Source organism: Nicotiana attenuata, chromosome 2 (genome assembly GCF_001879085.1).
Source record: "Nicotiana attenuata strain UT chromosome 2, NIATTr2, whole genome shotgun sequence".
NCBI classification, from domain to species: Eukaryota; Viridiplantae; Streptophyta; class Magnoliopsida; order Solanales; family Solanaceae; genus Nicotiana; species Nicotiana attenuata.
The window spans coordinates 26,855,650-26,868,473 of record NC_031990.1 but is presented as its reverse complement, the minus strand read 5'-3'; the positions used below and the strand labels follow the sequence as shown (position 1 = coordinate 26,868,473).

The following is a 12,824-nucleotide window of genomic DNA, read 5'->3' as shown; positions in this document are numbered from 1 at the left end:
TCACGGACAGCGCCAAATTGTTTGACCAAAAAGTGTTAAGCTTTTTTGTTAAACTAATTAAATAAAATGATAATGGGTAGATTCTAGTTAAATATAATAAGTTCTAGATCCATGGTTGATGGATATCAATAATATAAAAACCACATTTAAGGCTATTAAATATCAAGGGAGTGTTTGATGATATTGTTATAAGTGAATAAGGGAATAGTGACAAACAATAAATATGACAAAATGACAATAAAGAGAATGATTCACCCAAATATTCAATGAAGTGGATGATTCTCCCTCTAATAGTGATGTAAGGAAACCAAACGTGGGAATATAAAGAACTTTATCGGATCTGATGTGAGAAAGCTTGGGACAAACAACAAATCAAATCTTGTGTAAAGATAAGGTTGTAGTTACTTGAGAGTAAACTTTTCTAGAGAGAGATTATCATATAGAATATTACATACCCCTTTCTTTCTCTCTCTCTTCCTACTTATATGAGACATATCCCTTACCTACTAAAAGTACAAGTGCAGAGAATATTCCTTTAAAATATCTTATTGTTAAACTAGCCGTTTTGGCCAATCTGAGTGCTCGACCTCGACCTTAGCTGCTCGGCTCGCCAATGTTACTTCTTCAGCATGACCTCGGCCTTTTGATTCTTGATTACCCTCTTTTAGGCGAGTTCCCCTTGATCAGATTTTGACCCATACAGTGAGTAACATACAAAAATTACTTCTAAATAAAGTTAGTTTGACCATGAAGTAAAGCGATACCACGAAAAGAGGAAATAATATATTTTTTGTGAGCTTTTGGCTAAAATTGTCCCTTATCTTTTAGGATAAGTTCAACTTTGTCCTTTATATATCACATTGAGCACTTATTATCCCTTATCTTTGCTAAAGCTGAGCAGCTTTAATCCATCTAACAGAAAGCTAAAAACGAACGTGGTTTCATTGAAATCCATGCAATTATCTTCACTATAACTAGATTCAATTTCACCACGGCAATATTGTCTATAGCCTTCAACAATATTAACCAGAAACTTAAGCAACATATAGTATTCATTAAAACAATTTTTTTTTTGATAAGTTATTCACTAGAAATAGTACTTGCTTTATCACCATCTGTCTACAAACCAGAAACACGTCCACCTTCGACAAATTGAAGCTAAACATGTTTTTATTTAGATTTTAAAATTTTAAGTTTAAAATAATGGAAATTGAAAGATTTATTAGACCTCATACTTCTAACTTCTTCATTAATTTTGAGAGGAAGAGAGTTCTGTTGCAACCAATTATTGATATCATAATGGTGCAACTGGTTTCATCAGCTTACGAACCTATGAAACTCTTGAACAACAAGAGGATCTTGAGTCTTCACTCCACCAACCACATTTTCTTTTATTTTTACCCCTTTTTTTCAATAGAAAAGTCTCTCTGCCTTTCCGGGGTAGGGGTAAAGCTGCGTACATCCTACCCTCCCCAGACCTCACTTGTGGGAATACATTGGGTTGTTGTTATTGTTATTTTGGCAAACTCTACCAACTAATATAATGTTGGTCCTCTCATATCTTCTCAATTTTTATCAAAAGCATTGCAGTCAGACCAGCCCCTAAGTTATGGTCTGGTTTAGTGATGGCAATGGGGCGGGGCGGGGCGGTTGCGGGGCTGGTTTAGCCTTAACCCGCAAAGACTTTAACCCGCCCCGCCCCGCCCCGCCCCGCATAGCAAAATCTTCTGTTTTCAACCCGCCCGCACCAACCCGCATAAACCCGCCCCGCCCCGCCCCGCAAAGCAAAATTTTTTTCTTCTAAATTTTTAGTGAGTAGTTTTATTTTGATTTTTTTATTGTTTTAAATATGGCCTTCTTTTCTCTTTTCCTTGGGCGTTAGTGGTCCTAATTTCCCCCTTTGAAGTCTGAACGTCTTATTAACACAAAATAAACAAAGCAACTAATAAATGAAAACTTCCAACATACACAAGCCTTAAACCAGTCACATTCTTACTGTGATCTTTTCTTGTTCTCCCTTGATCCATTGTATTTCTTATAATGTAGAAACACAGATAATCATTTATACAATATTAGCAGCATTTTAGTACGAAGATCACAAAACCGATCAAGAGAAATTAAAAGAAAATGCTTTGCAAGTTGCAGCTGAAAAGTAAAAGCAGAAAATAGAAGTAAGAGGAATGGCAGTTTGGATGAAACCCGCAAGGAAACCCGCCGAAACCCACAACCGCCCCGCCCCGCATTAGATTTTTAAAAAATAGTTTTAATCCGCCCCGTACCCGCAACTGCCCCGCATAAGATCAAACCCGCCCCGCCCCGCATAAGATCAAACCGCCCCGCCCCGCCCTGCCCCGCAGTCACACCGTCCCACTGCCATCCCTAGTCTGGTTTTTTCTTAACCGTGAGGACGATTGAATTGGGCGAAAACAAATTCGGGGAAAGATAATTCATGATGAATGTTTGTTTTTATCCAGTTGCCACGGATTTCAATGAAACCACGTTCGTTTTTAGCTTTCTGTTTGCATGTTCTGTTAAATGGACTAAAGCTGCTAAGTTTTAGCAAAGATAAGGGATGATAGGTGCTCAAGGTAATATATAAAGGACAACCTTATAGATGAATTTACTTAAGGGTGTCAATGGATATTTAAAAATTAATTAAACCGACCGAACCGTACCATACCGAACCGATTTTTAAGTTTCTTATAATAAAATCGTAGGTTTTTATATAAATCTCTTTCCGAACCGATAATTAGGGTAGATTTTTTATTTTTTGATAAACCGAAAAAATACCGAACCGTACCGAATAAATTTACAATGTGAAAAATATATTTATATATGAAGTTTAAAAATAATAAAGCATTAAATTTTTTCTGGGGCCTTGGAAATATGAAATAGTTACAAGACAACAAGTAATTAAACTTAAAATCCTAATTCCCAAACCTATTATGCTACACCTATTGAAACTAAATTATTTCCAGCATATTCACTAGCAAAACACAAGGTATTGTAGCGATTATGAGTTGCAAAACTACAATGTATTGAATATGTTTCCTTTCATAGATTTAGATTTATCTTTTTGAATATTTAATCTTCTATAGACTTTATTCTTGAGACCCAGCTTGGTTAATATCTTTCCACTCGTGTGATTTATATTTTTGTTGTATTTTTTTAGTTTCTTTTACGTTGATGTAGAATAGTTGATGGATTTGTACTCTTGCCATCCTTTTATATTTTCTTAATTTATCACCTTCTAAACTGTAAAAATGTCTAGAGAGTTTTGCTAAGTCCTATAAAAGTACGTATGTTATTGCATTCTATTTCTACTATTGATTTTACATGACATTTAAAAAAAATACCGAATATTTACCGAACCCTACCGATACCGAAGAGAAACCGACATGATTGGGACGGTTTCAAAAAGTCTAATTTTGGTTATACATAATAGAATAACTGAAAATTGGTATGGTACAAATTTTATAAAATAACTACCCGAACCGAACCATTGACACCCCTAAATTTACTCTAAAAGATCGACTTCAAATCATTTGGAAGAAATAATTACATACTTTGTATATCTTCAAAATGAGAACTGAAATTAAAACAGAATTATTTCACAAGTAATGTCATGGGCGGCTTTCCAGCCATGCCCCATGACCCCTTGGGCGCGCCCCGTGGCGTCCTAGCAAACCTCCCAATGCCTAGCGCCACGGACGGCCCCGTGGTCTTGGCTGCGCCAAGTGACAAGCGCGCAGGTGCCTCTGTCGCCCCACCGATATCCCTCGCGAGCGACAACGCCGCGCGCGCAGACCGTGATGCCAAAGACACTGCTGCTGACAATGGACCTGCTGCTGCCTTATAGAAAACTAAGTCATTTTCATTGTAAATATAGAGTAGTTTTATTTCATGTACTTCCATTATGTTTCTCTAGCATAGTCAAGTCTAGTCTTGTAACTTTGGATTATTTTTTTTAAGTACTATTAGGGGGGATCAAGCAATCAAAACTTTCTAGCAAGCAAGCAATTCTCTGTACTGGTGTCTCTCCCCCTCGACACCGCGTTGCTTTTCTGTAATAGCTTTCATTAATGCAATCAAGCTTTCTTTCATTCTGAATTCTCATTTCTGTTCTCTCAATTGCTCTTGACATTGGTTTTCCCGTACGACACTGACAATCTCATCTAGCGTACGGAGGGGACCTCAGTTGGCGGACAGCAACTGCATTGACATCAGTTGCCTAGCCTTACGTCACCCTTCCAAGGAATCTCAGGAAGGCGCCGCGTAACAGTTGGTATCAGAGCCTAGGCTCGACATCGGACGAGGGAACGTATTGACATACCACCATTTCTGACCATAGTGAATCATGGGGACCGCATTGCGGCCCTCGAAGGGACGGTTGAGGTATTGCGGCCTATTGTGGATACGGTGCCTGAACTAAGAACCAGCCTACTGCAAAGGTTGGACGACCTGGACCGCAGGGTGCTTCAGGTGGAAGTTGACGTTGAAAACATCAGTCGCAACTCCGAGGGAGACCGGCAGACGGCAGCCACAGAGGTAGCCGAAATCTTTGAGAAATTCGAGGGGCTCCAACAGGAGCGCACCGAGGATTTAGCCCACAGGACACAAGAGGCAGAAAAGGTGACTGCCATGCAACAAACCATTGACAAATTGACAGACCAACTCAATGTTGTCAATGCTGCTTTACAGGGCCTACTCCGAGGAGGTGGAAACCAAATCGGAGGTGCTGTGAACTCCTCTTCCGCGACAAAGAAACTGAAAATTCCTGAGCCAAAGCCATACAGTTGAGCTAGGAATGCCAAGGAAGTGGAAAACTTTATCTTTGACGTCAAACAGTATTTCGATGCTGTTGAGGATCCGGAGGAAGCTAAGAAGGTAGCAACTGCTGCCATGTATCTTCAGGGTGATGCTAAACTCTGGTGGCGTGTGAAGTACGAAGCCATCAAGGCCGGTGAAGATGCTCTCGAGACATGGGCCGAACTGAAGGAAGCTATACGCCTGCAGTTCTTCCCCGAGAATGTTGAATATAATGCAAGGAGAAAACTACGGGAGCTCCGCCAGACGGGACTACGTGCGAGAATTCTCCGCACTCATGCTCAGCATACGCGACATGGGGGATAAGGACAAACTCTTCACCTTCATGGAAGGGTTGAAACCTTATGCCCGCGTGGAGCTACAGAGACAAAGGGTAGATTCCCTTCCCAAGGCAATCCAAGCAGCTGAATGCCTTGGGGACTATCAAATGGAAGCTCGAAGGGACAGGCCTCAGCCGCCTGCCCGAGCAGGGTTCAAAGGGGGCCAGCCTAGCAGTGGTGGTCCTAGCAAATATGGGGGAGATCGGAACTCAAACAAATCTAGAGCTCCTTCCTCCGGCAGCAACAGTGCTGCGTCAAACAACAATGATCGGGCGAGAAAGCCTCCTTCAGGATACCGTCATTGTGGCGGTCCACATTGGAACAATGAGTGCCCACATGCACAGATGAATGCCCATCAGGCTATTGATGATGGGACTGATGACGACTCAGACGATGCGGACCAGACTGAACTAGTAGGTGCCTTCAATGCAATTGTGGGTTCCATTTCTGAGGCACTAACGGAGACCAGTGCTGGTATTCGTAAGAAGAAGGACTCATGTCCCGTCACCAGGAAAGGGAAAAAGAAGGCGAATGAAGAGACTCCTCTTAAACAAGAGAGGACCTTAATGTTCGTCGAGATGAAGGTGAATGGCAAGCCCATTCGGGCTATGATAGACACGGGTGCTACCCACAACTACTTAGCCTCGACTCAGGTGGAGCGCCTTGGACTAGTTGTAGGGAAAGGTAAAGGTAGCGTCAAGGCTATCAACTCACCTCCCCAGCCAGTGGGTGGAATAGCTACAGAAGTACCGGTGAAGCTTGGGCCTTACGAAGGAAAATTCAACCTGCGAGTGGTGATCATAGATGACTTCGAGTTGATTGTTGGGCTGGAATTCCTAAGGCAAACCAACACCATGCCTGTACCATTTGCAGACATGCTACTGATGATGGGTACCAATAGGACCAAGCCCTGCATTATCCCGTGCCTGCCCATGAAGATGGCCATCGAGAACATCTCGGCCTTGCAGTTGAAGAAGGGGGTCAAAAGGAATGAACCTACGTTCCTGGCAACCCTCTGCATTGAAGATATAGAACGCTCCTCGGGTCCCATTCCTGAACCCGTGAAGGAGTTACTACTGGAGTTTGAAGATTTCATGCCACAAGACATGCCAAAGCGCCTCCCGCCTAGGCGCACTGTGGACCATGAAATTGAGTTGGTGTCGGGCGCGAAGCCACCTGCCCGGGCGCCTTACAGAATGTCACAACCCGAACTCACCAAGCTTCGGAGACAATTGACGGAAATGCTTGATACAGGGATCATTGTACCCTCCAAGTCCCCATATGGGTCCCCTGTTCAATTCCAAAAGAAACATGATGGCAGCCTGCGACTCTGTGTAGATTATCGAGCTCTAAACAAAATCACCGTGAAGAACAAGTACCCCATTCCCCTAATGGCGGACTTGTTTGATAGACTGGGTGCCGCTACGGTGTTCACCAAGATAGATCTGAAGACAGGTTATTGGCAAGTTCGGATTGCAGAGGGTGATGAACACAAGACGACTTGTGTGACAAGATATGGGTCGTACGACTTCCTGGTCATGCCATTCGGCTTGACCAACGCACCTGCTACGTTTTGCACTCTCATGAACCAAGTCTTCCGAGAGTACATCGACGAATTTGTGGTGGTCTACTTAGATGACATTGTGGTATATAGCCAGACACTGGAAGAACACCTGGTACACCTGCGGAAGGTCCTAGCACGGTTGCGAGAACATGAACTATATGTAAAGCTGTCCAAGTGCTCCTTTGCTCAGAAGCAAATTGATTTCCTCGGACATGTCATCGAGGAAGGACGCATCAAGATGGACCAGCAGAAAATCCAGGCCATCACAGATTGGCCGACACCTAAGGATGTCCACGCCTTGAGGGCGTTCCTTGGCCTATGCAACTTCTACAGGCGGTTTGTGAAGAACTACTCGCTTATTGCAGTGCCATTGACAGGACTCCTCAAAAAGGTCACACCCTGGGATTGGGGACCAAGGAGAGCAGAGGCCTTCAACGCATTAAAAGCGGCTATGTCTAGTAGTCCCGTCTTGGCCCTTACTGATTTGGCCAAGTCGTTCGAGGTACAAACAGATGCTTCTGACTATGCACTCGGTGGAGTCCTCCTACAAGAAGGGCACCCTGTAGCGTACGAGAGTCGGAAGCTGAAGGATGCAGAGCGGCGCTATGCCGCCCATGAGAAAGAATTATTGGCTGTCGTCCACTGCTTGCGCCTCTGGAGGCACTATCTGCTGGGAACCCCGTTCATGGTCAAGACAGACAACACAGCTGTTAGCCATTTCATGACTCAGCCGAAGCTGAATGGTCGACAGGCCAGGTGGCAGGAACTCCTAGCTGAATTCCACTTCAACTTGGAGTATCGCAGTGGAAAGACCAATCATGTTGCTGATGCGCTCAGTCGGAGAGCTGACCTAGCATCGGTGTGCCTACTCGCCACCCTAAGGGGGAGCGAGGTAGCCACATCCATCAAGGACCAAATACGGGATCTACTCATCAAGGATCCTGCTGCTCAGTATTTGGTTGATTTGGTAGGACAGGGCAAGACTCGCCAGTTCTACATGGAAGATGGGTTTCTGAAAGTAAAAGGGAACCGACTTTATGTTCCTAAAGGAGGAGATTTGCGGAGGACTCTGCTAACGGAATGTCATGATACTCTGTGGGCCGGCCATCCTGGTGAAGAACGCACCATGGCGTTACTTCGTCGGGCCTATTATTGGCCTCAAATGGCCGATGATGTCGCTCAGTATGTGAAGACTTGTCTAGTATGCCAGAAGAACAAGTCGGATCGCTTGACACAAGCGGGACTCTTGGAACCACTTGCTGTCCCAAAGAGACCTTGGGAAAGCGTTTCCCTGGATTTCATCACCGGATTGCCCAAGGTCGGAGATCTCACAACCATCTTAGTTGTGGTGGACCGGTTCTCTAAGTATGCCACCTTTATTGCAGCCCCACAATATATATCAGCAGAAGATACAGCTCGACTCTTCTTCTCTCATGTCGTCAAATATTGGGGCCTGCCCAAAGACATTGTTAGTGACCGCGACTCACGCTTCACTAGCAACTTTTGGACCCAACTCTTCAAGTGCCTTGGGTCAAAATTGAGTCACAGCTCAAGTTTTCATCCGCAATCTGATGGNTTTTGAATTTTTGTTGTTAATACTAAAATTATTATTACTAACAAATTATTCTAATTAATTTTTTACTATGCTCATTGTTTTGTTATTCCAACATTATATATGCTCAAATACTTTTTATTTATTTAATTTATAAAATAATTTTTATTTATTCTATAGGTAAGTCCATAATATAAATTAAAAAGGAAAAATCATAATATTAAAAAGTTTTAAAAAAATAAATAAAAAGAAGATAAATGTTTATAATTTAGTGGGTAAAATAGGTATTTGGTAATCCAAAATTTGGAAAATCAAGTTGAGTGACCTTCTGAGTGCAATAAGCATAGTGCAATGACTTTGTTGCTACAAACAAAAGAAAAATAACTTTAGGAGATAATTTGGGATAGTTGAGTGGCCATCTGAGTAATTGACTCCTTTAGTTCACATATGTTTACACTCTTTGTGGAAAATACTCGATTTAGTTAAAACCGAGTAAACCAGGCCCCATCCGCCTCATCCTAACCGGGGCACAAGACTAAAGAAGATAAATATTTCAGAGTTGAGAAAGATCAAATACTAGATGTTGACAAATGTACTGATGCTGCCTTAGTTTTTCCTTTTTCTTTTTATTGAGTACTAAGTACCAAGTGGTAGTGTTAGTAGTTTAGTGACTATAATATGCAATGCAAAAGAGAAAAATATGACCAACCGTGTATCCAGAGATCCCATGTGGATCAATAAAAGATGATGTGTGGAATATAGCATGGCAACCTCTAAAAGCACTACAGAGGCTCTCTAAATCACCCATTCTTGCCACCACAACACTTTCCAATTGCTCCATTTCTTCTCTCATCAGCTCCTTCATGTCCTCAAGATTAGCTGCTCAAAAGGAAATAACTTGCAAATATTAGCAACAAAAACCAAATATAAAGAAGGGGTAGCTTCAAATTCTGTCATCAACAAAATATTCAATTATATACACAAGTAGGTGGTCACGGGAGTCTTGGCGTAATTGGTAAAGTTGCTGTCGTGAGACCAGGAGGTCACGGGTTCAAGTTGTGGAAACAGCCTCTTGCAGAAATGCAGAGTAAGACTGCGTACAATAGACCCTTGTGGTCCTGCCTTTCCTCAGACCCCGCGCGTAGCAGGAGCTTAGTGCACCGTGCTGCCGTTTTTATATACACAAGTAGGAACTGCACAAGTACACAACTAATTAAGGAAAAAGGGTTGCTAGTACCTTGATTTTGAATGGTAACCCGAACAAGGTAACCGCATGCCAAAAGCTTCTTGATCAAGTGAGAACCAAAGTAGGAGTTTCCACTGGTGACACAAACAATTTTCCTGTCTCTTGCATTCAGACTGCAGCTAAGATCACTAGAAAAGCACATTCCATGATCATTCCTCTGCTTTAGTAGCTCTATTGGTAAGGACATTGCTACCTCCATATCTCTCTCTGCAGCTCAGAATCTGAAGTATTCTTGTGATCAGAGCCTTCAGCTACCTGCCACTTAAGTTGATATAGTAAGAGTGCGGCTTTCTTGAACTTCTAAAAGATACTATATATAGTTACTACTAGCTAAAATACTAAGAATAGTAAAGATGGCAAGAAAGATGAGGTGATGTGATTGTATGGAAGTTTTCACTGTCAACTAGAAAGTTAGGTTGTGTTTGTGGATATAAGTGCCCCCAATTTCTGCAGTTTAGGAGGTCTCCGTCTCACTCAAGCAGTATATATAAAATGAATTTCAAAGATTTAGCTAACACCTTAAACTAGATATTAGACCTTAGAATAATTTAGATTAGGATAAGAGATGTATAATTAATTACAATTAAGGAGGTAGGTTTGCCGATCAGGTTCCCTATCTACACCTAACCAACATATTAGTCGTTGATTAAAGTATGAAGTCTTGGATACTTCTGTCTAATTCAAGGGAAATTCAAGGTAAAGTTTGGCCAAGGGTCTTATGAGTTCACTCTAGGATCATATTTTTTAATTGAAAATGTTAAATCAACCACAATTTGTCAAAATAATTTTAAGGCAAAAAGATCCAAAATAGGGGGTAAGGTTGCGTACATCTTATCTTCTCCAGTCTTATTCCTATCCAGACCCCACTTGCGGAAAACTACCGGCTTTTTGTTGCTGTTGTTATAAGGCAAAACGGTAGCTTACGTGGAGACTGCAAAATCGTCCAAAAGAAAAGTCATCCAATTGATGCAAGAGCGACACTCATTTAATGCTAACTGGTAGGGTTTGTGGCATTTGAATCTTACACATCCTAGCTTCTTCCAAATCACAATCTATTCTACGTAGCACTGCTTTAGTCATTAGATTGCCATTCGAAAACATTGAAGATTTTTTTTACAACTTCAATCAACTAAACTTTAACCTTACATTGCACGTTCTTAAGTCAATCCTACTCTTTTTTTTACTCTTTGATCCATAATAAGCGACCAATTTATTTTTTTATTTTGGTCCAAAATAAATGTTCATTTATATAATCAAGAAAAATTTAAATCAGGTTAATGACATGATTAATTAACATAATAAAGAGTCAGTGCCTCGTTTATTGAATAATAATATCTCTAGGGACAAACTTTGGTTGGTCAAAACAGCTACACCAAACAATTGTTTGCCCTCGAGAATTTCCATGTGCTTCCAAAAGCGCGTATCTGCATTCGGCACCTTTAAACCTCGTGAAATTCCAACTCAGAACAAACAACGATTAGTTAGCATGTATTTTAAGTCAAACGAACTCTTGACTAATATATCTACATTGTATGAATAGAATGTTGAATTTCAGAATGCTACAAAACCAATTGTTTGCCGTGTGATCTAGTAAAGACAACAAAAAGGAGTTAAAAAAGAATGCAGATTTCAACGCTAGCCAAAAAAGGAATAGCACAGTGATTTACACAATGTAATTACAGGTCAGATCTCTCAGTGAGTTATGGTATATTCATTCCAAGATTGTGAGAAACCACCACTTGTCGTCGGGAATTGCTTGGATTTTGCACCAGGTGGGAACACTAGGGTAATATTTGATAATAAGTCGTTGAACACTCAACTCCTATAGCTGCTTTGGGAGTAATTGAAGAAATCTGAACTGTATTCTTGACTTCCAAAGGCCATTCTTTGAAACATTCTTATCTGTGCAGATTGTTCCCTTGAATCAAAAATTTCACTTTGTCCAGGTTTCATTCCATTGGACAGATCTGACAGCTCATCCATGGAATCTAGAGCTCTAACCACCTGGAACGAGAAGAGAGACCGACAATGCAAAAAATTAGGATTGCAACAAAATGAATAATAAACTGCCTCTCTGCAAATAAGACTAATCACCTGGCTCATACGAGGCCTTTTTGGGCCTGAATGACGTACACAAGCTGCAGCTGCTTCAATCATCCGGAACATCTCACTCGCAACAAAGTTCTTTTCAAGCCTTGGATCTACTATACCTTCAAAATTTTCAGTCTCAAGTGCTTGAGCAAGCAAAGGTCGAGCCTACAAGATAGAAGGTAATATTCTCAACTTTCACTTAGCGAAGACACCCAAGTGACTATGAGAATAATGAATAAGCAAACAGGACAAACTTTCAACAGTTCAATCCCTAGTGTGAATAGTGATATTATTAGTCAGACAAGGATAAGAGCAGTATCACCCCTTCCTGATATTCTGTCTAAGGGTATTTAGGGGTACAGGGAATAAAATGGCATGGGTTACTACATTTTATCCTGTTAGTTTAAAGTAAGGGATCAAAGAGAATGGTTAAGTAAAGTTGGCACGTGGTCAGGGAATGGGTGGGCCGCATGGGAATGGGGTGCCTTATCTTTTCTTTCATGTTCTTTTCTTTTATTTGTTGATAAAGAGCTACCATGTCCTTTTCTTTTATAAACTTCAGCAGGTTTTGTTATGAACTTGTTAGTTTAAATAACCTTCTTGCAATTCAATTTAGGATAATCTCAAAAGAACAAGAAGCGCAACCCGAAAGTAATGGAGGTCGCATATTTCTAAACTAAAAAGGTAAATAGTACTTGGCCCAATCACATAGCTTGAACTTTATGTTTTGTTTTTGCTAACAAAAAGTGAGGATTTTATTGTCATCCTCTCCCAGGGTGATGGAACTTAGAAAGTATATTAAGTAGAAGCGAAATTAGACTTCACAGCTACTCAATTAGCAGTACTAACAGAAAATTAAATATTGAGTGTAAACCACTGCCAGATAAACCTAGTAATCTAACTGAGTGGAAAAAGTAGGAATATTCTGATGCTACCCGCTTCGCTTCCAAGAAAAGGTGAAATCACAAGCTTGCAGTTAGGTGAACTAGACATCATTTCCTAGTCGGTTTATACTAGTCTCAATTATGTTGGTGCTTTAGCATTTTGTTTTTTTACTGTCCTAGTTGTGCTATTCCTAAAATCACTCCTCTACATCTTTTTAATAAATCAAATTCATTTTATTACATATCACTCCAGCCAACTATCCATGAAACACGAAATATTATGTTTACACAAAAAACTCAAATGAAATGAACTCTCTCCTTTGACTCTCCATAATAGTCA

At 41.0% G+C, this 12,824-nt stretch overlaps 2 protein-coding genes across 4 annotated transcripts in view; both read right to left on the bottom strand.

The window, feature by feature from the left end:
- On the bottom strand, positions 7,060–9,916 carry LOC109217711 (cinnamoyl-CoA reductase-like SNL6). The gene is made up of 3 exons (XM_019381978.1): positions 9,501–9,916; positions 8,973–9,142; positions 7,060–7,140 (listed from the first exon to the last, which is right to left on the bottom strand). Exons 1-3 carry the CDS (start codon positions 9,706–9,708, stop codon positions 7,060–7,062), a joined length of 459 nt encoding a protein of 152 aa, XP_019237523.1. The 5' UTR covers positions 9,709–9,916.
- LOC109205894 (proline-rich receptor-like protein kinase PERK8) overlaps positions 10,974–12,824 on the bottom strand; it is a 6,621-nt gene continuing 4,770 nt past the window's right edge. For all 3 annotated transcript variants that reach the window (XM_019368653.1, XM_019368664.1, XM_019368657.1), the window contains 2 exons: positions 11,604–11,765; positions 10,974–11,513 (listed from right to left, as the gene is read on the bottom strand). In XM_019368653.1, coding sequence (XP_019224198.1) covers positions 11,325–11,513; positions 11,604–11,765 — 351 coding nt within the window. In that variant the 3' untranslated portion in view covers positions 10,974–11,324. The remainder of the gene's footprint in view (positions 11,514–11,603; positions 11,766–12,824) is intronic.